Raw genomic sequence first — 22,802 nt, 5'->3', positions numbered from 1 at the left:
TTGGCAGGCTTTATCTGTTGCTTTCAATTATACGTCAAGGTCTTTATTGCAAAGAGGAAAAAGCTCAGGCGGTAAGTCTTTTGGGCTAAGGTTTCAGTCCTCTGTGTGGATTACATTAAGAGATAAGAGATGTATGAGACACTCTCTGGCTGGTGAAGGATGTATTGATTATTTTAGGCACTCAAAATTAAGATGGAAAGCTTGACTTGAGAACCCATATTTGGGTGCTTGCCACTTATTGGCAATGGAGATTAAATCATGTACTAATGTTATATTGTTTTTATACTGTATATTACATGTATTTTGAATTACTGATATAATTTAGAAGTGAATAAAATCGTATGTTACATCGTATGACACCCTGACCTCTCTCGTCTCTGTTTGCAGATATCCCGTTTAGCGGGACCCCACCTCCAGCATACGTTTATGATGGCGATCGAGGGGAGGACCAGCGTATGCAGCCTGATGTTGCATCCTACACGGATGACTCCCTCTCCTCTCCGCGCCTTCACCCGAAGGGTCGGAGCATTAGAGAGACCTCAGGGTCCCTGGAGTCCACTAAATCAGTAAGGGACATTGATATAAAGACAACTAGCCTTTGCCTTCATGAAATCGTGGTGTTTACACACCTCTCCCAAGTTTCTTTTGCCATTAAAAAAAGTTCAGTTGTGTTTTTTTTTTTTGTTTTGTTTTTTTTTTTTTGTAAGATTATTATCATTAGGGATGCATTTTATATTGTTTCCGTATTGGTCATTGGCCAATATTAGATATTGGATATTTAAAGGGATAGTTCACCCAAAAATGAAAATTCTGTCATCATTTACTCAATCTCAAGTAGTTCCAAACCTGTATGAATTTCTTTGTTCTGCTGAACACAAAAGAAGATATTTTGAAGAATGTTTGTAACCAAACAGATCTCGCTCCCTATTTACTACCATAGTAGGAAAAATAAATACTATGGCAGTCAATAGAGGGTGAGATCTGATTGGTTACTGACATTCTTCAAAATATCTTCTTTTTTGTTCAGCAGAACAAAGAAATTCATACAGGTTTGGAACAACTTGAGAGTGAGTAAATGATGACAGAATTTTCATTTTTGGGTGAACTGTCCCTTTAATTATACATGCTCATTGCCCATATTTTTACATATAGATTACATTTGCTGTTATCTAATTATCTAAATTTAATAACATTAATAATTTATTAACACAATGTAATCTTTATTAAATCTCAAAATGAATGTCCATTTTTTCATACTGTAAATTGCCTAAATTCACCTGTAGCAATTAAAACAATTGATTTTTGTTCTTTTGTGTTTTATTTTTAATTTATTTAGACAAAATACTGAAAGTTTATATTTTAATATCATCCATTTATCAACTGTTAGCAAAAACATGAAAATAATTATCAGCCTAAATTTTAATATTGGTTCTTCTACTTCAGGTTTAAGGGTCTTTTAACATTCGTGGTAATGCAAATGTGTGTATGTGCTGAACTTTTGACCTCTGCATCCTTTATCTTGTTTATGGATGTTTCATATCAGTATATGGGATTATGTGGTCTATAGTTGACCACTGTAAATCAGTATGGGATAGGATTTAGGTTTTTATGAGGATTACCCTGCTAAGGAATTCCTATGGCCTTTAGACTGGAATGTGTGTTTTTGGCTGAACTCTAAATGTGTTTTTGTAATGGGGACTTTCTTCATTCTTTCCACTCTCACCCTGGACATTCCAAGTCGGAGCTGGATGTCGAAAAAGGGCTGGAGATGAGGAAATGGGTCTTATCAGGGATTCTGGCTAGTGAGGAGGCCTATCTCAGCCACTTGGAGGCGCTCTTACTGGTGAGTAATAGAGTTTTGCTAGGTCTGATTTACTGCATGCTTACTCACTAAAGAGGGTCAAAGATCACCGTTAAAGTGATGCTGAGCTTTGCACATTGCACTGCACCCAGATGGTTACAAATGGGAGCACATGGACCCCCCTTTGACCCCCTGTTTTTAATCACAGCCTATGAAGCCCCTGAAAGCTGCTGCCACCACTTCGCAGCCCATGTTAACCCTCCAGCAGATAGAAACCATTTTCTTCAAAGTGCCTGAGCTCCATGAGATCCACAAGGACTTTTATGATGGCCTTTTACCCAGAGTGCAGCAGTGGAGCCACCATCAATGTGTGGGTGACCTTTTCCAGAAACTGGTGAGCAGTGCTTTATTATATTGTTTAATACAAAGCGGAATTTATAAAGGGTTAGTTTACCCAAAAATGAAAATAATGTCAAAATAATATCTTTGATTAAATCCGATGGCTCAGCGAGGTCTGCATAGACAGCAATGGACACTTCCTCTCTCAAGATCCATAAAGGTACTAAAACATATTTAAATCAGTTCATGTGAGTTCAGTGGTTCTACCTTAATATTATAAAGCGATGAGAATATTTTTTGTGCGCCAAAAAAACAAAATAACGACTTTTTAACAATATCTAGTGATGGCCGATTTCATAACACTGCTTCTTGAAGCTTTGAAGCTTACGAATAAAATCAGTGGATCGGAGTGCCAAAGTCACATGATTTCAGCAGTTTGGCGGTTTGATACGCGGTGATAAGCAGTGTTTTGAAATCGGCTATCACTAGATATTGTTAAAAAGTCATTTTATGTTTTTTTTGGCGCACAAACAATGTTCTCATCACTTTATAATATTAAGATAGAACCACTGAACTCACATGAACTGATTTAAATATGTTTTTAGTACATTTATGGATCTTGAGAGAGGAAGTACCATTGCTGTCTATGCAGGCCTCACTGAGCCATCGGATTTAATCAAAAATATCTTAATTTGTGTTCTAAAGATGAACGAAGGTCTTACGGGTGTAGACTGACATGAGGGTGAATAATAAATTACATTATTTTAATTTTTGTGTGAACTAACCCTTTAATAAAAAATGTTGCACCAAAAAAACATATACAGAAAAATGATTTTCAACTGACAATCTCAGTCATTTTTAAATGTTGTTTACTTAGATATCACAACATTGTACATGAAAACTTACAGTATGAAAATTTAAATTTATTATGAGACTTGCTAAAGATTATATTTGACAATGTTCCTAAATTATTAGTGTTATTTAATATTAACACAGTGAACATTTGATGACATAGGTAATCTAAAAGTAAAAATGGAAAAAAAGAGCATGCACAATTAAATAATAATAAATTAAGAAATCTTTAATATCAAACAATAACCCATATGATACTGATAAATTCTGAAATCTTTTTTTTTAATTGAATTTTGTATTAAATTATTGAGTTTCCAGCAAAATAAGTATATAATGATATAAACTGCTATATTATATAAAATTGTATCATAATATAAGATTTTGGTCATACTGCCTACCAAATGCTATATTATTGAAATCACTGGTTCATAATGTATTATCATCTAATAATATGCCAATGTTACTGTTACTCATTGTAGCAACTGAATTGTGGTGTAACTCGATGCCACATGCACGTGTCTAATTTGGGTAATCCATACATGATGTTTCTGTCAGACCACCCGAGAGACATCTTTTGAGACGGTTTATAAACGCAGTCATCATCAAAGCATGTCTCTCCAGTCCTCCCTAAGGAAAATTTCCTTTGATAACCGGTTTAGTGAGCTTCACGAGCAACAGCCACATCATTCCACTCTGCGCAATTAGCTGTGGAAACTGAAACTTTACCCCAATCTTTATAGACGCCCGCAGGACTTTATGTTTGTGCACATGAAAGCATTCAGAGCCACATGACTGCATGTAAAGCAGCTAGGGGGTCTTGCTCTTATATCGGTGGGGCTGCGGTCAAAAATGCTGGGGTTGAAAGGTAGTAGGGTGTTATAGCTGGGGGGTGCAGATCTCACTGCAAACTTGAACGTTTCTTTGCAGTATTAAAGGGGTCATGTCATGGATTTTTTATTATTTTAATATGTTCTTTGAGGTTCACTCATAATGTTAATAAAAAATGTTGCAGAAAAAAATTTATATGCAGAAAAATGATTATTTTCAACCTTCATTATGAGCATCTGTCTGAAATTATCCATTTTTAAGGGGGTGGCCCATTTAAGGCTTGTCAGCAAATGGCCATGATGGCTAAAGTCATTGCATAGGAAACCGTATCAACGGCCACTTGCTATTGCATGTGAGTTATAAGTGATTTGAAAACATTGTCCATATAAAATGTCATTTACTGTGCCATCAAAATGCTCTGAACACACATATAATCCTCTGACATGATCCGGGACAACATTAAAGTAAAAAATCATTTTGTTTCCGACACAGGGATCCTTCTGAAGTTTGTACAGATGTGCAAACGAGCTGCTTAAACTGGACGCGTCAAAGCGAACGTTCTTTCACTCTTCCATTTGTCCTGTTGTTGACAGATTCAAGTTTGTGTCAAGTTTATGTCAGAAACAGAACGCACATCAGTATAATGTATCCAGTGTAGACCGCGTCAATGATTATGATGGGTTCTTACTTTCGATGCAATGCTCTCCAGTTAAGCGACTGAATGCCAGAAGGCGGGGCCTAATGTGTGATGATGTGTAACTCTTCGTCAATGTCTTGTGACATCACAGATCAGATCCCGCAATATCAAACTGATCCATTTTTGGAGCTTGAATAAATAAATGTTTGTTCATAATGACGAGGACTACAGCACAACTATTTTCAACATTGATAAGAATAAGAAATATTTCTTGAGCACCAAATCAGCATATTAAAATAATTTCTGAAGGATCATATGACACTGGAGACTGGAGTAATGATCTTAGAAATTCAGCTTTGCGTCACAGGAATAAATGATATTTTATTATATATAAAAATGGAAAATAGTTATTTTACATACATCACCTTTGCAACTGTATGAAAAAGTTGTGTGAAAATAATGTGAAATTTAGATGTTGTGAAAACTAATTTCATTATATCTTGTGCCCAGACATTTATGATATTATAAAACAAAACATACAGTGTTGAAAACTGTAAATTAATGCTATGAAGTGAACTGCTGCTCCACTCATAAATTCTGACGTTTCCACAGGGTTTGAAACGTATTACCATCCCCTCTGGGATCCACGGCCAGGGTTGTAGCTGTGAATTTAGGTGTTGTTTGACATAAATCTCTTCTTTGAAATATAAAGGCATTGGGGTTGAGGAAGTGTGGCCGAAGCCTGAATTCATTCAGCTGTTATTTTGATTGTTAAATCCACAGGGATTATATTGTTAGCTGCAAATACCTGTGGTCGTTATTTGAGGCGTGTGGACGTGTAGAGTTGAGCATTTTTGTAGCTTGTTCTTTTATCTTTGTGCATTTAGATGTGTTTACATGGGGGAGTAAATCTAAAGGACAAATATTTGGGGGAATATGCCATGTTCCTTACCTTGGGGGTGGGTGTGTGTGTGTGTGAGAGAGAGAGAGAAATGGCATAGTTCTCTTTCAGGGTGTGTGTGTTTTACACAGAGAGGGGTAAATAAACAGGAAATCCCACAGGGAGACATGGTCACACAGAGTTTTTCAGAGGACAGTGAGTCCAGAGTCTGCTCCGTTTCCCAGAAAGCATTATGTCATAGTGTAGGGCATGTGTCTGCCCTGGAAATCCACCCACTGGGCATTCCCTTGCCCTCTCCCTCTCCCTGTGGACCGCCAACTCTCACAGCATGGGATTTACTCACCCCTGACTCCTCAGACTAGTTAAGTCCAAAAAATGGGCTCAGATGTTGTTTTCATACTGTAATGGATAAGGCCAGTGTTTCCTACAGAATTCAGTCCACCCTTCACTACATTTATATACTAACTTATACTAATAACTTGCAGTGATAAAGTAACCACTCTGTTCAGTTGTCAGTTAAATTTATTTATTTATTTATTTATTTTTGCGAATCGGAATAGACTGGTCAAGTTTTATGACTCACTAAAATAAACTGGCTCATAAGAGTCATTTGTTCATGAATCAGCATATAATTTTCATGCTGTAAGTTTTTGCCTCATTAAAATGAACTGGCTCATGAGAGTCATTTGTTCATGAATCGAGATGGGCTGGTTAAGCTGTAAGTTTCTGACTTACTAAAATGAACCTGTTCATAAGAGTCATTTGTTCATAAATCAGGAGACAATGGTCATGCTGTATGTTTTTGACTCACTCAAATGAACAGACTCATAAGAGTCTGTTCATGAACAGTGATGGGAATAACGGCATTATAAATAAACAGCGTTACTAACGGCGTTACTTTTTTTCAGTAACGAGTAATCAAACAAATTACTTTTTCCCCCGTTATAATGCCGTTACTGACAAAACATGTCGCGTTACTATAATTGAGCTCACTGAAGCGGTTTTCATCCAAGTAGGCTCTCTCTCAGCCATAGGACCTGCAAAGGTTTTTCTCTGGTGTGTGTTGGGGTGGGACACATGCTAACTGATGACGATTGGTCTGTGACTGCAAAGCATTTTGTTGTAAAGAAATAGTACAGGTTAGTCATACACAAATATAAATTTAAACTGATTATAATGTTCAATGCTCCATGTGTGTGGGGGTGTGTGTGTGTCAGAGCATGCGAGCGGAGCGTGAGCTCAAAGCAGAATACCCTTTGTGACATGCTGGATTGAAAATATGTGAAATAAGGTTTTTCTAGTCGTCTAGTAGTTGTTCAATTTAAGCCATTAGTTGACTAATCACATTTATATTAATTAGATTTCTTAAATACTGGAGAGAATAAACCATAATAATGAGCGTTTACGTAATATAAAATGCACATTTAATTCGGATTACATATATACATAGCCTATTTCTTTTCCTTATTTCATTTAAAAGTAGATATTTCATGCTTTCTATAGATATATTTCTCATGTCTGTGAGGCAAGCAGCCTATACGCTGAGTTACGGTTCATTTGGCCTATAAGACGCGTTCCAGTTCACGTGCAAGTGATCGCGCCGGCGCCTCCATGCCATGATTATATTGTCTGCTATATTTGCTTCTTATTTATTAAATCCAGGCAATTGGTTGATAAAATATATAGATTAAAATTAAGATACAATTTTTACAAATCGAAATTCACTTTAAAGAAAGGCTTTCTACAAAATAAAACTTAATGAAGTGGTCAAAATCATGTCTGACACACTCTGTCTCCCGATATATTGCGCATCTTATGATGTATCCTATCTTACTCAAGTTGTTCACTTTTCATTATCAAATAGATGAATTTAAAACATAACATAGGCCTTGAGAGAGGAAGAGAGGAAGTTGATGTTTACGTAATATAAAATGCACATTTCATTCGGATTACATAATCAGAGTAGCCTATTTCTTTTCGTTTTAAATTATTTCATTTAAAAGTAGACATTTCAAGCTTTCTATAGATATATTTCTCATGCCTGTGAGGCAAGCAGCCTATACGCTGAGTTACGGTTCATTTAGCCTATAAGACGCGCTCCAGTTCACGTGCAAGTGATCGCGCCGGTGCCTCCATGCCATGATTGTATTGTCTGCTATATTTGCTTCTTATTTATTAAATCCAGGCAATTGGTTGATGAAATATTGATTAAAATTAAGATACAATTTTTACAAATCGAAATTCACTTTAAAGAAAGGCTTTCTACAAAACAAAACTTAATGAAGTGGTCAAAATCATGTCTGACACACTCTGTCTCCCGATATATTGCGCATCTTATGATGTATCCTATCTTACTCATGTTGTTCACTTTTCATTATCAAATAGATGAATTTAAAACATAACATAGGCCTTGAGAGAGAGGAAGAGAGGAAGTTGACATTTACGTAATATAAAATGCACATTTCATTCGGATTACTTAATCAGAGTAGCCTATTTCTTTTCGTTTTAAATTATTTCATTTAAAAGTAGATATTTCATGCTTTCTATAGATATATTTCTCATGTCTCTGAGGCAAGCAGCCTATACGCTGAGTTACGGTTCATTTAGCCTATAAGACGCGCTCCAGTTCACGCGCCAGTGATCGCGCCGGCGCCTCCATGCCATGATTATATTCTCTGCTATATTTGCTTCTTATTTATTAAATCCAGGCAATTGGTTGATGAAATATTGATTAAAATTAAGATAAACTTTTTACAAATCGAAATTCACTTTAAAGAAAGGCTTTCTACAAAACAAAACTTAATGAAGTGGTCAAAATCATGTCTGACACACTCTATGTCTCCCAATATATTGCGCATCTTATGATGTATCCTTTCTTACTCATGTTGTTCACTTTTCATTATCAAATAGATGAATTTAAAACATAACATAGGCCTACTTAAATAATTTATTTTTAGTCTTATATTTAATATTGGGGGCATCCAAATTAATTGACTTTTTTTTTTTTTTTAAGTAGTAACGCAATAGTTACTTTCCCTGGTAATTAGTTACTTTTATAATGATGTAACTTAGTTACTATTTGTGAGAAGTAACTAGTAACTATAACTAATTACTTTTTTAAAGTAACATGCCCAACACTGTTCGTGAATAGGGATACACTGCTGTAAGTTTTGACTCACTAAAATGAACCAGCTCATTTGTGAACCAGTAAACACTGGTAGTGTTTACTCAATCAAACTCAATCAAAAGACTTTTCCTGACATTATTTCATGGTATTACCTTATTTCAAGTGTTTTTATTGCATCATATTTATCACGAACTGAGAACTCACATTTACAGCTCAAATAAAATATAACTCTTTTTGCCGTGGCGCTGAAGATGTGTCCTCAGAACACTTCACTAGAGTAGAGTCTTTAGAAAGTGCTTCCTTTCATTTTAATGGTTCTTTTCACTCTTTTAATGAGTATTCATCTTTTATCAGTGAGCGGAGCTAACAGCACAATGTAATCCGTCTTTTTTCTGATCTCTGGGTAATGATGCTCATATTCTGGATCTTTCACAAGTTTCCCCAGTTGCAGTATAATAGCTGTGTTGAAGGAAGTGCTTAACCTCTCTGTCTCATGACAAGCCCCATCACAAGTCCTTCTCTTATTTACCCCAGTGTTGGCAGCACTCGAGATGTTACCATGGAAAATGCTTGTTATGTGCCCATTTCACAGTTGTTGTCTTTTGAATGGTGTTTTTTCTTCATGACACAAACGCTCATTCACCGGAACATTTTGGCTTCGTTTACCCCAAGTAACTTCTTCTTTGTTTCAGTATGCATTCACTCTCTTAATATGGCCTTTTTAGACACTCTCTGGAAAAAGTGTTATTGCATGTTTAAAGAAGGAAATTATTAAAGGTTCTTTTTGTCTTTCTCTTGTAAGTGACATTTACCTTGGTTTTTATTGGTTTTCTTCACAAATCACATGCAAACTATACAAAAAAACATTATTAGTTTGATGTGGTGAAATTGATGCCCCAGCTGTGGAACGGTTGTAATTTTTGATGAACTTATATCAATCATTTTGTCACAATATATATATATATATTGAAATGGTTGTTAGTGTTAATTTAACTATGTTTTTAGAGAGCAATAGTTTTTGATAATTATTTTTCTTTATAGTTCAACCAATTATGTCATTGTCATAATGTGTCTGTTGTGTTGAGTGCTGTTGTCTTTGTTGGGTCAGGCTGTTATTTGCTTGTCTTTAAATATCAGAAGCTTGTCAACCATGCCAAAACAGGCCATTGTAAAACTGCCTGTTCTACCTTAGTAAGCAGAATTAAGCCGATGTAACATGCATGAGTAATCTGCCTCTAGCACTGACTTTTATGTTTAAACTACCTTCTCTCTCACTCTCACTCTCTCGTGTCGTTTTATCTTCCCACACAGGCCAGCCAGCTCGGCGTGTACAGGGCTTTTGTGGACAACTATAAGGTTGCCGTGGAAACTGCCGAAAAGTGTTGTCAAGCCAATTCTCAGTTTGCTGAGATTTCAGAGGTCAGTTTTAAGGGCGCTTGCATTATACTGTCAAAACAATAGATGATATCTTTGCCTCTTTGTATATTTTATGTATTTGTTTCCCTTTTTACCTTCAGAATCTGAAAGTCAAGAGTGCTAAAGAGGGTAAAGATCAGAATGCCAAGAACTCTTTGGAAAGTAAGAGATCATGATTCATTCATTAATTTTTCCACATTTACTCTCTTTTTTCACCACTTAGTATTCTAATCACTTCTTTGCTGTTCTCATTCTTCAGCTCTGCTGTATAAACCAGTGGATCGTGTCACTCGCAGCACCCTAGTGCTCCATGTGAGTGAAACTGAAAGAGCATACGCCTAATCATACGTTTTTCTCAAGTGAAAATGTTTAGGGCTTAGTAGCACAACATGTTTTATTTGAAAGTGTGTGGGCTGTATTGATTTACACATTTAATCAATTGAGTGTTTTGCACTATTAGGCCCTGTTTAGACCTGTTATTAAAGCGCATCCATCCATCATAAATATAATCCATATGACTCCAGGGGGTTAATAAAGGCCTTTGAAAGCGAAGTGATGTGTTTTTGTAAGAAAAATTTCCATAATTATAACTTCATAAACTGTAATCGCTAGCTTCCGGTAACGGCCATCTGCACGTTCACAAGAAATTCGAGTTCCGGTGTAGGATGTAGGCGTAGCATAAGCTTAGGTGAGAGCTTAGCATAAGCTCACGCTCCTCTGACATTTCTCCTTAAAAATTCTCGTTTTAGACTTAGAATTCGTGACTGGTGTTTTGTTTTGCTCTATTCTCTGTGCTTCCGTGTTCGTTAATGCGTCATGCATCGGGTCAAAGGTCACTCTTCGACCGGAACTAGACTCGCATACAGCCGTTACTGGAAGCCAGTTATTATAGTCTATAAAGTTATAAATATTTTGCGTCATCCGCTTGTGATCCGATCGACCAAAACACATTTTAATACCAGGAGTAAACAGGGCCTTAGATTAGTTTTTGTGTTTCTTTAAATTTAGGACCTGCTGAAGCACACCCCATCCAGTCATCCAGATCACCCTCTCCTGCAGGACGCCCTCCGCATTTCCCAGAACTTCCTGTCCAGCATTAATGAGGAGATCACACCCCGTCGTCAGTCTATGACAGTAAAGAAAGGAGAGGTGAGTGTTGCCCAACTGTAATATGGCCAGTTTGTATTACGGGTCAATGGCGTGACTGCATCTATCAGTTTATTATGCAATGGGGGGATGGGTGATAAAACTGTCCTGAAATCATAATAAACTCTTTAATAGTTATTTAATAAATTAATTAGAATAATATTTCATTACTACATTTTTATTAATAGTTGAAAAACTTTTGTCCATCTTATCAAAGTTATGTGGTGTGACCAACATGCTGGGGGAAAAAAAAAAGTGATATCATATGAGGACCTTAATGACTGTGTCAAGGTAAAATATCAGATAAATATAAGATAAACAGACTAAATCAGGCCTGCAAGGTTTGAAAAGTCATGTGGTGCAACTCCTCAAAAACTTGTTAAATGATAATATCATCATGATATTTGTAAAAATACTTTTAGCTTGAAAAATATAAAATATAAAAAATATTTAAAAGATGTGTACACTCACATGTGTTCAAGGTGACCAGGCCAGAAGGAAAATCCTTACTGTTATTCTCTTGTACTGTAATTCTTAAGAATATTGTCACAAGTGTACAAAAATTCATTGGCACGTTCTGGTTGCGTAATCCTACAATGGTCCCGTCAACAATATAATCATCTCCCGCCTTCCTGTTCCCCTTCCTCGTTTACCAAAGGTCAGTTTTGCGAAATGAGAAGTGTCTCAACACCCTTCCCAGATTCAGAATGAACACAAACACACTCTTGCATACTGTCCCGACCCCTTTGAACTGTGAATCATTTGACTTTGTACTAGACTTCCCCATAGATTACTGGAAAACTGTGTGGGAAGTGACTCTCTGATTGTAGGATTGTGGACATGCCAGGCATTTTTATTACAGAAAATACAGAGATTCAATTCAAAGATAGAGATAATTTATTATTTGAATGATTAAAAGAATGTCTGACAGATAAGCTGGAGAACAATACAATTAATCATTCTTCCAGTAAAGATTTGTACTAAAATGAAGAAATTTTTTTATCACTTTACAAGAAAGTTATAATAAAAACATCATTATACAATCCTACGAGAAAGTATTCATCATAGAATATTCTTTTTCAACATTAATCATTACTGTGACTCATCGCCAGAGACCCAAAATATCTCTTTGTATCTCCATTGGGATCCAACTAACAATTTTGTATTAAAGGAATATAATTTTTTTTTTTTTTTTATAGAACAAAAAGAGGAACTTTAAAGACTGTTGATCCATTTTCCAATTTCAGTGAATTATAACTGAAGCTTTCAAGCTTCAACAATGACTCAAATGCACAAAAGTAGCTTATATATTTTGTGCATCCAAATCTAATTTAATTGATTTTGTGGTAAAATATCACCAAAAACATATGATAAATTTAATTGCGTGTTTACATTTTCATTCAGAGCTCTGACAATGGCTGTTCAGAAAGAAAATATTGGATTTTCTTTATGACAGGACATCTTGGTCCATGTCCTGAGTAATTATTGTCTGCGAGATGATGGATTTCCAGTTCATGGCCATGTGTTGCTTCTCATCTTAGGCTGTTTTAGCAGATGTCTCTGAATGCGGCCAAAGTCAATACTGTACCCATATATCATGTGGGCCAAATTCTGATGTAAAAAAAAATGCAGGTTTAAACATAAGGGATAAACACACACTCACTGAAGCCAGGGTCACAGGTCAGAGCCAATGATTTGAATGCATCTACACACACAGAGACGTTCAAGCCATGAAAAGAGCAGATGTCTTTCACATATGTTACACACCCTTCAATTACTGAGGATTCGGTCACTCAAGTGTGCAAATGCACACCCACTTATAAAGAATGACCTGAGATGGACATCTTTGGGAACATCTCGTACGGAGCTTTTTTGAAATCACTGTTATTTTAAGGACAAAATGAGCTATTTATGTTTTTGTTGTTGTTGTTTTTAGTAAAATATATTGTTGTTCAGTTCATTTAAGGTTACATTTTTTCTCTAATGCAATTTACAGTAGGTAATTACCGTCATATCTACCTTTTGTGAATCATCTCATCTCATCCAGCACACTTTTTTTTTAATCCCATCTAGCCATGCTTGTCCGAGGTTGAAACCCCCTGAGGCTGCCATCATTATCATGAAAATAGCTCCTGTGACTCACCCACAATAGCGCAGTTTCTTAAGTGTGTCATGCCTCCATTTCAGTGAATGAGTCTGAGCCTCTCATTGGCTGCTTTTCCTCCTCACCTACTTTAAATGACCTTCTGCCTCAGGCAAACTAGTGACTTCCACTGATTCATGGGGCAGTAAACAATACATGAGTGCCCCCTATTGATGAACAGATGAAACTAAGTGTGTCAAGGTTATTTTTGGTTTGCAAAAAAATTCTGACGGACACTTTTCACATTCCCAGAGTCTTCAGAAGCAGAAGTCATCATAATTGGGTAAACTTTCATAGTGATAAACAGAAACTACCACAGATTACAAATTTGCTCCAATAGCAAATTCCAACCACAGTATTTCTGAGACTTTATGAGGAAATGACCTAAATGAGGAAAAAACATAGAGAGATTACATTGGTCAGAAGAGAAAAATGTCAAATTTGTCATCACTCCCTTTTATTAGAAACACTCATTACATTAGTAACTATTTTTCTGTAATTTAATGCAAAGGTGATATAACACAAAGCATAGTGTTATGAGTGTGCATAAAATGGAAAAAGATTTCCTGTGTGAAAACATGTCACCAAAGCCTGTGAAAATGGTCTTTTAGTACTTGTGTTATTATGATGATTATTGTCTGGAATTATATAGAAATATAACATAAAAAACACATAGTTATTGCTTTAAATATATTGTCGTGCATATTAACGTCATCCTAATGTCTTTAAAGAATCGGCAGCTTCTCAGAGACCAGTTTATGGTGGAGGTAGTAGAAGGGGCACGGAAACTTCGACATGTCTTCCTCTTTACCGACCTGCTGCTCTGCGCCAAATTGAAGAAACAAACTGGAGGGCAAGTCAATCAACTTTTTTTCTATTGTAGAAACATTCCACATTTCAGAGTTCATGTTTTGTTTTGTTTCATCTCATCTTCATTGTCACATATGTGACCACTGGTTTCTGTGTCTCCCCATGTTTAGGAAGGGGCAGCAGTATGACTGTAAGTGGTATATCCCGCTAGCTGATGTCACCTTTCAGACCATTGATGAATCGGAGTCCTCACCGGTCCCCCAGATACCGGAGGAAGAGATAGATTGTTTGAAGGTCAGGATCTCCCAGATCAAGAACGAGATCCAGAGAGAAAAGGTAGATGAATGTATTAATCAGAAATGCTCTTCTACAGCAGCAAACAATAAGTTTGGTGTTAACTGTGCCCCATCTCTTCTTGCTTTCATTCTCCCATGTGTTTAGAGAGTGTGTAAAGGAGGTAAAGTCCTTGATCGCCTCAGGAAGAAACTGTGCGAACAGGAATCACTGCTGCTGCTCATGTCTCCATGCATGGCCTTCAGAGTCAGTAACAGAAATGGCAAGGTGAATCAATACCAGAAAATCTCATAAAACTAAATTTTTTCTTAGATATCTGTGTTTGCATTTGCTAAAATGTTTTTTGCTAAGACGTTTAACACTTAAAGGGATAGTTTACCCAAAAATCATTTTCTGTTTTAATGTCAATGTTAGAATTCTATACTATATTGTCAATAATAAACTTAAAAACATACTAAAACACCAAGGTTAAAACTGACAATTTAAACTAGCCATTTGCAAAAGTTCTCATTTCTTGTGTGTTTTATTTCTTTATTTCAGGGCTATACATTCCTTATTTCGTCTGATTACGAACGCGAAGAATGGAGGGAGATCATTCGGGAGCAGCAGAAAAAGTGTAAGCACTGCTGTTCTGCACAAAAACCTTCCTAACTTCCAAGAAAATCCCAACAGGACTCCATAAACTGCTCTTTTCCTTCAGAGAGCATGACTTATTAGTTAAATTCAGATGTTGGTGGCTTCACTGACCAAGTCTCTCTTGATTTCCGAATGTTCTCTCCTAGGTTTCAAGAGTTTTTCTTTAACTTCGCTGGAGTTGCAGATGCTCACCAACTCCTGCGTGAAGCTACAGACGGTTCACAATGTTCCTCTGACAATCAATAAAGAAGGTGATTGTTTTTTGTTTGTTTGTTTCATTAAGATCTGTTTTGCATTTTATTTCTTTCCAGTGTATCTAAACTTTAATTGTTTTTTCCCCTAATAGATGATGAATCCACGGGGCTGTATGGCTTCCTGAATGTGATTGTTCATTCTGCGACAGGGCTGAAACAGAGCTTGAGTAAGTTGTCTGGTACAGAATGTCTCACCTAGTTTATGAGACTGCAGCAGTGTGGTTTTTTTTTTTCAGTGGTTTCAATTAGATGGAGTGAAATCCGGCTCACAGTAATCATTAAATTATTGAATGCCTCCCTAATATGTGCGCACATGCATGAAAACACCTGACATGCTCCCTGCTGTTGTTGGGCAGAGTTTTCTCTATGAGCAGCTGTGGAACGGGTGGATTAACAGGGAACACTGCGTTCCTTCTTAAATCTAACTCTCTATCATTAATTTCCGTCTCTCTTTGTTCTCACTCATTCATTGTTTCTGCTTTCTTATAGCCTGTGTCCTCAATAGAATCTTCTTTAATGCAGTGTAGGGTTGAGTGGCATGACTGTATAAACCAAAAACGCTTCACGTGCAGTGGGCAATTTAAGAAAAAAGCCTTTAGAGAGGCTGTGTTACAGTGAAGGCTGTTCTTAGGCATGATTTGAAACCAATGTTTAATAGATAATCTAGAGTGTTAAAGGGTTAATTCACCCAAAAATGAAAATTATCCCATAATTTACTCACCCTCAAGCCATCCTAGGTGTATATGACTTTGACTTTGACAATTAGTTATATTAAAAATATTCTGGCTCTTTAAAGTGATGCATTTTTGTAAGGAAAATGTCCATTTTTATAACGTTATAGACTATAATCGCTCCGGTAACGTCCTTCCGCGCATTCACGGGAGAGTTGAGTTCCAGCGTATGTAGTAGGATGTAGGAGTAGCGTAATCTTAGGTGAGAGTAGACGCTTCTTGACGTTCAAACAAATAGGGCTGGGCAACAAACTCAAGCTCCTCTGACATTTCTCTTTAAAAATTCTCGTTTTAGACTTCCAATTCGTGACCGGTGTTTTGTTTTGCTCTATCCTCTGCACTTACACGTTCGTCAATACGTCATGCGTCACAGAAGCCAGTGATTCTAGTTTATAAAGTTATAAATATGGATATGTTTCTTAAAAAACGCATCGCTTCGCTTCAGAAGGCCTTTATTAACCCCCTGGAGCCGTATGGTCTAACTTTTTTTCTTCAATTTTATTTATAAAGCATTTTATTCAGTAAATTATACAAAAAAATAAAAATATAAAATAAATTTTAAAAAATATATAAAATAACTTTCATGGAATCTACTTGATGTCTAAGCTATAGATATTGTGATTTTGGTCTTACTGCCCTCTCCTAATACTTTTACCTTTAACTTCAATTGGAAAAGATACTGTGTGTAAAATAAACTTTAATTTTCAGGGTTTTTTTTTTTTCATATTTAAAAATGGTTTTATATGTAACCAGCTTGTTATCTGTTCCCTCTATCACCTCAGATCTGTACTGTACGCTAGAAGTGGACTCTTTCGGCTACTTTGTGAACAAAGCAAAGACTCGTGTGTACAGAGACACCACAGAGCCAAACTGGAATGAGGTCAGAACTGCAGCCCATTGTCAGCATGTAGTTACCTTCAAAAACATTAAATGATAAAGAAACCTATATAGTGATATAATGTTAGTAATTATGTTACTTTTGGTGCCACTAGTTGAGAAGAAATAATAAGACATTATAATGCAAGTTGAATGGTGTGATTAAATGGAGGTTGGACTCTCTTTTCACAGGAGTTTGAGATTGAGCTGGAGGGCTCTCAGACCCTCAGACTGCTATGTTACAGTAAGGTCAAACAGTGCAGGGATGATGGGGAGAACATGGATCGCATCATGGCCAAGGGACAGATTCAGGTATGCTTGCTCAGTATGTCCACTCATCACATTCAGGGATACCTTTAAATGATACCTGCATGCATTAGCGTGCTTTGAGATGGTGAACTGCTCATATAATTTCAGAAGTGGTTCCTCACAGTAATCACAGACCCCAGGGATGACCTCACCAACAAACACCAGACAGTTTTTTTTGTTTTTTTTTTTGTTTTTTTTTGGCATTTTGCCTTTATTGTGATAGGACAGTATGTAGACAGGAAGCAAAGTGGGAGTGAGAGGGGGAGACAGGATCAGGAAAGAACCGCAAGCCGGGACTTAAACTCGGGTCGCCCAAAGCGCGAAGGCGCCACTTGTCAATGTGCTGCCCACGAGGCTATCGGCACCGACAAACACCAGACAGTTAACAGCACCACAAATAATTTTTGAACACTATATATGTTATATTGTAAAATGTTGTTTAGATTTTGGAATTTCTTGGATTTTCTTTCACAGTACTCTTTTGTAACAGTAGTACATTTTAGTAGGTCTGCAATTTAGGGCTGCAACGATTAATCGCAATTAATCGTTTGCGAAATAAAAGTCTGTGTTTACGTAATATATATGTGTGTGTTCTGTGTATAATAATTATGTATATATAAATACATACACATTCATGTATATATTTAAGAAAAATGTTATATTTATATATAAAAAATTTGTTTATATGTAATATAAAATATATATAAATATATATATATATATTTATAGTACATGCATATATTTCTAAACTTTATACCTGTATGTGTGTATTTATATATACATAATTATTATACACAGAACACACACATATATATTACGTAAACACAGACTTTTATTTCGCAAACGATTAATCGTGATTAATCGTTGCAGCCCTACTGCAATTAAAATATATTTATTAATTGATTAATCTGTTGATTAATTATTTTATCAGGTAAAAGTTTTATTTAATGTCCAGTTTAAAAAGCAGAAGGACAAATTAAGAACAAATTAAATTAAATATTAAGTTAAATTATGTATTAAATTAAATATTAAGTTAAATTATGTTATATTGAATTAAAAATAAAGTATATAAAATAAGGTCATGCCAACATGAAACTTAGCTTTTTGGCCTCAAATGTTTTTTCCCCATAGAACTATGTTTTTCTACTGTAAAGTGATGTACACAAATTCAAGTAATCAGCAATGAAATTGTCGATTATTTTCATTATCGATTAGTCATACATCCCAGGATAAAACAAGGCTGTGTATAATCTGCTTACACATAGTGACTAAGCATTTACGTTTTTAATGCCTAATGCAGTGAACAGAACAAAGCCGCTAAGTTGTTCAGGTAGATAATCCTACCATATGTGGTGGTGTGGTTGTGTCACCAGAGAAAACGGCAGAGGGGCAGCCCTAGGGAAATGCTTAGGTGCTGTGCTAGAGAAGGATTAGAGGGACTGTACTATGGATTGTTGTCAGAGTTGTTTGGAAGCGCTCCAGAGAGAAAGTGGGACATGACACGCTGACAGAGTCCCAATGGGGCAGGTGCAAAGTTACGGATGAGAGAATGAAGAGTCTGCATCAGCAAATGAAAGCTTTTGTCTTAATCACGTGACCCTTTGTTGCCATGGCAACTGTAAGCATTTCCTTTGTAGCAACAGACTGTATAGTTGTCAGTTGTTTACTCCAAACTCTCCAAGCAAGATCCTTTATACCTGTTTGCATAGAGTTAAATGCTTCAGTTTCTTCTCAAATGGTTATGACAGGATATATAATGATTGAAAGAACATAATATTGTCCTAAACTTTGGAAGTGCCACATTTCAGTGCTGTAACCAGAAAAACACCATTCGAAACACTTGAAATTGTCTTGAATATGTTATTGGTAGGTCAGCTGCCACACTGTAATCATCAGGGTGGGTGGAGATTCAGTAGTTAATCCCAGTGCTCCATCTGCGGAACCGCTCTGTCAGGGGAGCGCTGTGTGTGTGTGTGTGTGTGTACTCAAGAATATATCAGACAAGATATTCACAACAACAGGTTCATCCAGACCAGCATGAGAACGGTTATACCAAAACACGCACTGCTTCAGGATGACATGAAACATCAGTCGGCCGTTGTGCTAGAACATCTGAAATTGACTGTGCTTCTGTGAGCGTGTTCCTGTATCCTGCTGCTGCTTGTCAATAACGGTAGCTTCCTCTGAGGAACCTGAGTAAGATGGGCAATAAGGACCAGATTCAGAATGGTGAAGAGCATTATGGTAGAATGAAGGCTGTGAGCAGTAAACTGATGAAGGAAGAGTTCATTAGCAGCTGTGCCGTGGAGGAAGAGGAGAAACAGGAGGAGGATGAGGAGGTAGATTCTGGCCTCAGGAGGGGTCCCAGCACCGGGGCTCGACTCTGGGGTAGAGTTCGCAACACGCTGCTCAGGCAGAAGGTAACGAGAGCCTCACTCCCTCGTGTGAGGAATTTTTGGAAATGAGAAACTTAGTTCATTAACTTTCTTTGAGATGATTATTATTAAGCAGGATGGTTGGGAATTAAGATTGTGAAGTGTTTGATGTGGATTTTACCATCAATCACTGCAAGAACATTTTTCTTTGGTCTGTATTTTGTGGTATCGGTAAAGCAGTAGGGTGTGCATTGTTTTGGTAAAAATATACAGCAGAAATTGTGAATTGAAAACTATTAAGGCTTGAGAATGAGTGCATAAGACTGCAAATGTTGAGTCATCCTGGTGTACAGCGGGGCTTTCTTACCTCCAGGGGGCTGCAAGGGGCTGCTGGGGGTTAAAATGTATTTTTAGGACTGTCATAGTTAACATAAGATATAATTAAGATATTAAATCTGTATTTAGTTTTGTTGGATATATATATATAAGGAACGAGAGGCTGTGCTGTATTGTGAGTTAGTCATGGCTGAAGGCTGCATGGTATTTTTTTTCATTACGAGCTGTCTCGAATGTTACCATTTTTCATCAATTATTTTTCAGCACTAGAGCATGATGGTTAATTTTTTCAGAAGTCTCTCCAAATTGTTTTGCAAACCACTCATCAATTTTCATGCTGCCTAATAGATCAAAATTTACTTCAAACATGTTGGCCTTTTAGTTCTTTCAATATTTATGTCGCTAAAGAACACCTTTGAGCACAGCGATACACAGAACCGTTGGGTGAAGCGGTCATAGTCGTGCTTTATCGTGAATAAGCATAGCTATTGACTAATCAACATCAAGGACTGGAACTAACTGTCTTGGATATGTTGTCAATAATAATAATAAGAGTTTTCTTTAATACAATGACAATTTTAGAAACAATTGTTCTCTATATAATAACACATTTCATAATTTTCTGTTGCAGTATACCTTTCAAAAGTTTAGGGTCAGTAAGCTTATTTAATATTTTTAAAAGAAATGCTCACCAGGACTGAATTTATTTGATCAAAAAATCAAATAAAAACTGTAATATTGTGAAAAATTATTACAATTGAAAATAACTGCTTTCTATTTGAATATATTTTAAAATGTAATTTATTCCTGTGATGCAAAGCTGAATTTTCAGCAGCCATTACTCCAGTCTTCAGAGTCACATGATCCTTCAGAAATCATTCTAATATGCTGATTTGGTGCTCAAGAAACATTTTTTATTATTATCAATGTTGAAAATAGTACTCATGTATGATGTCTACAAAAGATGCATGTCCTGTCTGAACACTTTGGATGTTCCCTGAACATCTGTGTACAGAATATGGCATTGATTGTTGCTGTAATTTCACCATGTTCTAGTGTACCAGTCGCCTCTCAAATGAGATAAATCAGATTTGTTGGCATGAGTAAAAACAACCAATCAATACAGTTCTTTCCTTTGGCAGCAAGCTGGTAAATTATGTTGTCACAACACCCATAACAGAACACAATAAATACAAACTGAGAGACACTGAATTGATACTGACAACCGACTACGAGGACGTTATGTAATACTGGGCATTAGACTAGGGAAGATGGGCATATCATAAAGAATGGAAAGCATTTGGATCATAAGATTCTTTGGGTTGTGCATTTCCATTAATTTTTTTTTAAGTTTAAAGAGTACATTGTGCATTAATCATCATTTACATACTTGTGATGAGCTCAGCTCTATTGTTTATTTTTTTGGTGAAAAGTAGATACTTTCTAGTAGTATGTTCACTGAGCTGCCATTTTTAGCAGGTGACTCTGTTTGGATCACACTCAGATAAGGATTATCCTCTTGATTGACATTTGTCCCTATTTTCACAGCTGGATCCTCAATCGCTGCAGGGTAAAGACTGGCAGAGGACAGTAATCAGCATGAATGGGGTCAGTGTGGCTCATCCTGCACAATAATAATAACACCTTTACTAATAATAGGAGCAATCACTTTATTAAATGTTCAAAAGTCCATTTTAATAGGCCAGTACACTCGGTTAAGATCATCTGTATATATCTGGGAAGTGAATAATTGATGTTGCTGCATCATTGCAGAAAACTGTGAAATATATGATGATTTAACCATTGCAGATTTTGCAAGATATTTAAATTAGATTGCATAGGAATTGTTTTTGCTTTTATTATTCCCTAAAGCTACATATAATGTGCTGATTTGCTGCTCAAGAAACATTTCTTATTATTATTAATGTTGAAAACAGTTGTGCTGCTTAATATTTTTGTGGAAACTGTGATACATTTTTTAGAAAGTTCAGGTGCGCAGCATTTATTTCAAATAGAAATCTCATGACAAGTCTTTACTGTCACTTTTGATCAATTTAATGCATCCTTGCTGAATAAAAGTATTAATTTCTTAAGATTTTAAACACTTTTTAAACAATTGTAATGTGTTTTTTTATATATATATATATATATATATATATATATATATATATATATAAACACACATTACAATTGTTTAAAAAGTGTTTAAAATCTTAAGAAATTAATACTTTTATTCACTTTTATTCAGGACTTTTATTCACTATAATATAATATAATATAATATAATATAATATAATATAATATAATATAATATAATATAATATAAATGACACATACACACTACCATTCATATCCACTTACATCCTCCAGTCAATAGATAACAATCATTTGTCTACCATCAAGTTTTATCAGTATGAAGCAATGATGGATTACCTTGGTCATGTGGCTTGATATTAAGCTGATGGCCAAAGCTTACAGTGATTTAATTCTTGATTATTTGATAGGTGCAGAGCTCTTTTGTTCTCATCAGTGAGATGTTTTTGTAAAAAAAGTTGTGTACATTCATCACTCTTTCCAGATTGAGGTCAAGCTGTCTATGCGGTTTACCAGCAGAGAGTTCAGTCTGAAGAGGATGCCCTCCAGGAAACAGTCCGGAGTGTTTGGGGTCAAAATCGGGGCTGTCACGAAGTGAGTCAACCTACAAATCAATCTATCGAGTGTAAACAGTATTAATATAATAGATACAATATCATTTTTCCCTCATTTAAGAAATTAATAAAACATTTAAATTGTCCATTCACATTAGATTATTCCAGTCATATCAGTAGCCTAATAATAGCGTAGCCTCAAATAGTTTTTGAGGAAAACATTCCACGATTATTCTCCTTACAGTGGATTTCAATGGCTACCAACAGGTTGAAGGTCAAAATTACAGTTTCAGTGCAGCTTCAAGGGCTTTAAACGATGAGTTTAAAGAGTTTAAAGATGAGT

General features: G+C 36.0%; 1 protein-coding gene across 4 annotated transcripts in view; it reads left to right on the top strand.

Moving 5' to 3' along the window:
- si:dkey-91m11.5 (PH_BCR_vertebrate and RhoGAP_Bcr domain-containing protein) overlaps positions 1–22,802 on the top strand; it is a 54,643-nt gene that overhangs the window by 25,048 nt on the left and 6,793 nt on the right. For 3 of the 4 annotated variants that reach the window (XM_048209645.1, XM_048209646.1, XM_048209642.1), the window contains exons 3-19: positions 388–566; positions 1,739–1,843; positions 2,010–2,195; positions 9,797–9,904; positions 10,003–10,063; positions 10,161–10,213; positions 10,910–11,050; positions 13,922–14,043; positions 14,171–14,336; positions 14,442–14,561; positions 14,835–14,910; positions 15,077–15,181; positions 15,277–15,351; positions 16,698–16,795; positions 16,984–17,103; positions 21,360–21,419; positions 22,390–22,499. In XM_048209645.1, coding sequence (XP_048065602.1) covers positions 388–566; positions 1,739–1,843; positions 2,010–2,195; positions 9,797–9,904; positions 10,003–10,063; positions 10,161–10,213; positions 10,910–11,050; positions 13,922–14,043; positions 14,171–14,336; positions 14,442–14,561; positions 14,835–14,910; positions 15,077–15,181; positions 15,277–15,351; positions 16,698–16,795; positions 16,984–17,103; positions 21,360–21,419; positions 22,390–22,499 — 1,885 coding nt within the window. Of the gene's footprint in view, positions 1–387; positions 567–1,738; positions 1,844–2,009; positions 2,196–9,796; positions 9,905–10,002; positions 10,064–10,160; positions 10,214–10,909; positions 11,051–13,921; positions 14,044–14,170; positions 14,337–14,441; positions 14,562–14,834; positions 14,911–15,076; positions 15,182–15,276; positions 15,352–16,697; positions 16,796–16,983; positions 17,104–18,813; positions 19,521–21,359; positions 21,420–22,389; positions 22,500–22,802 lie in introns of those variants that run through there. The other variant, XM_048209647.1, reaches the window with a different exon arrangement.

The sequence above is a fragment of the Megalobrama amblycephala genome, linkage group LG12 (assembly GCF_018812025.1).
Source record: "Megalobrama amblycephala isolate DHTTF-2021 linkage group LG12, ASM1881202v1, whole genome shotgun sequence".
NCBI lineage: Eukaryota > Metazoa > Chordata > Actinopteri > Cypriniformes > Xenocyprididae > Megalobrama > Megalobrama amblycephala.
Note: the sequence above shows the minus strand (reverse complement) of the source record. Positions and strands in the feature narration are given on the sequence as shown.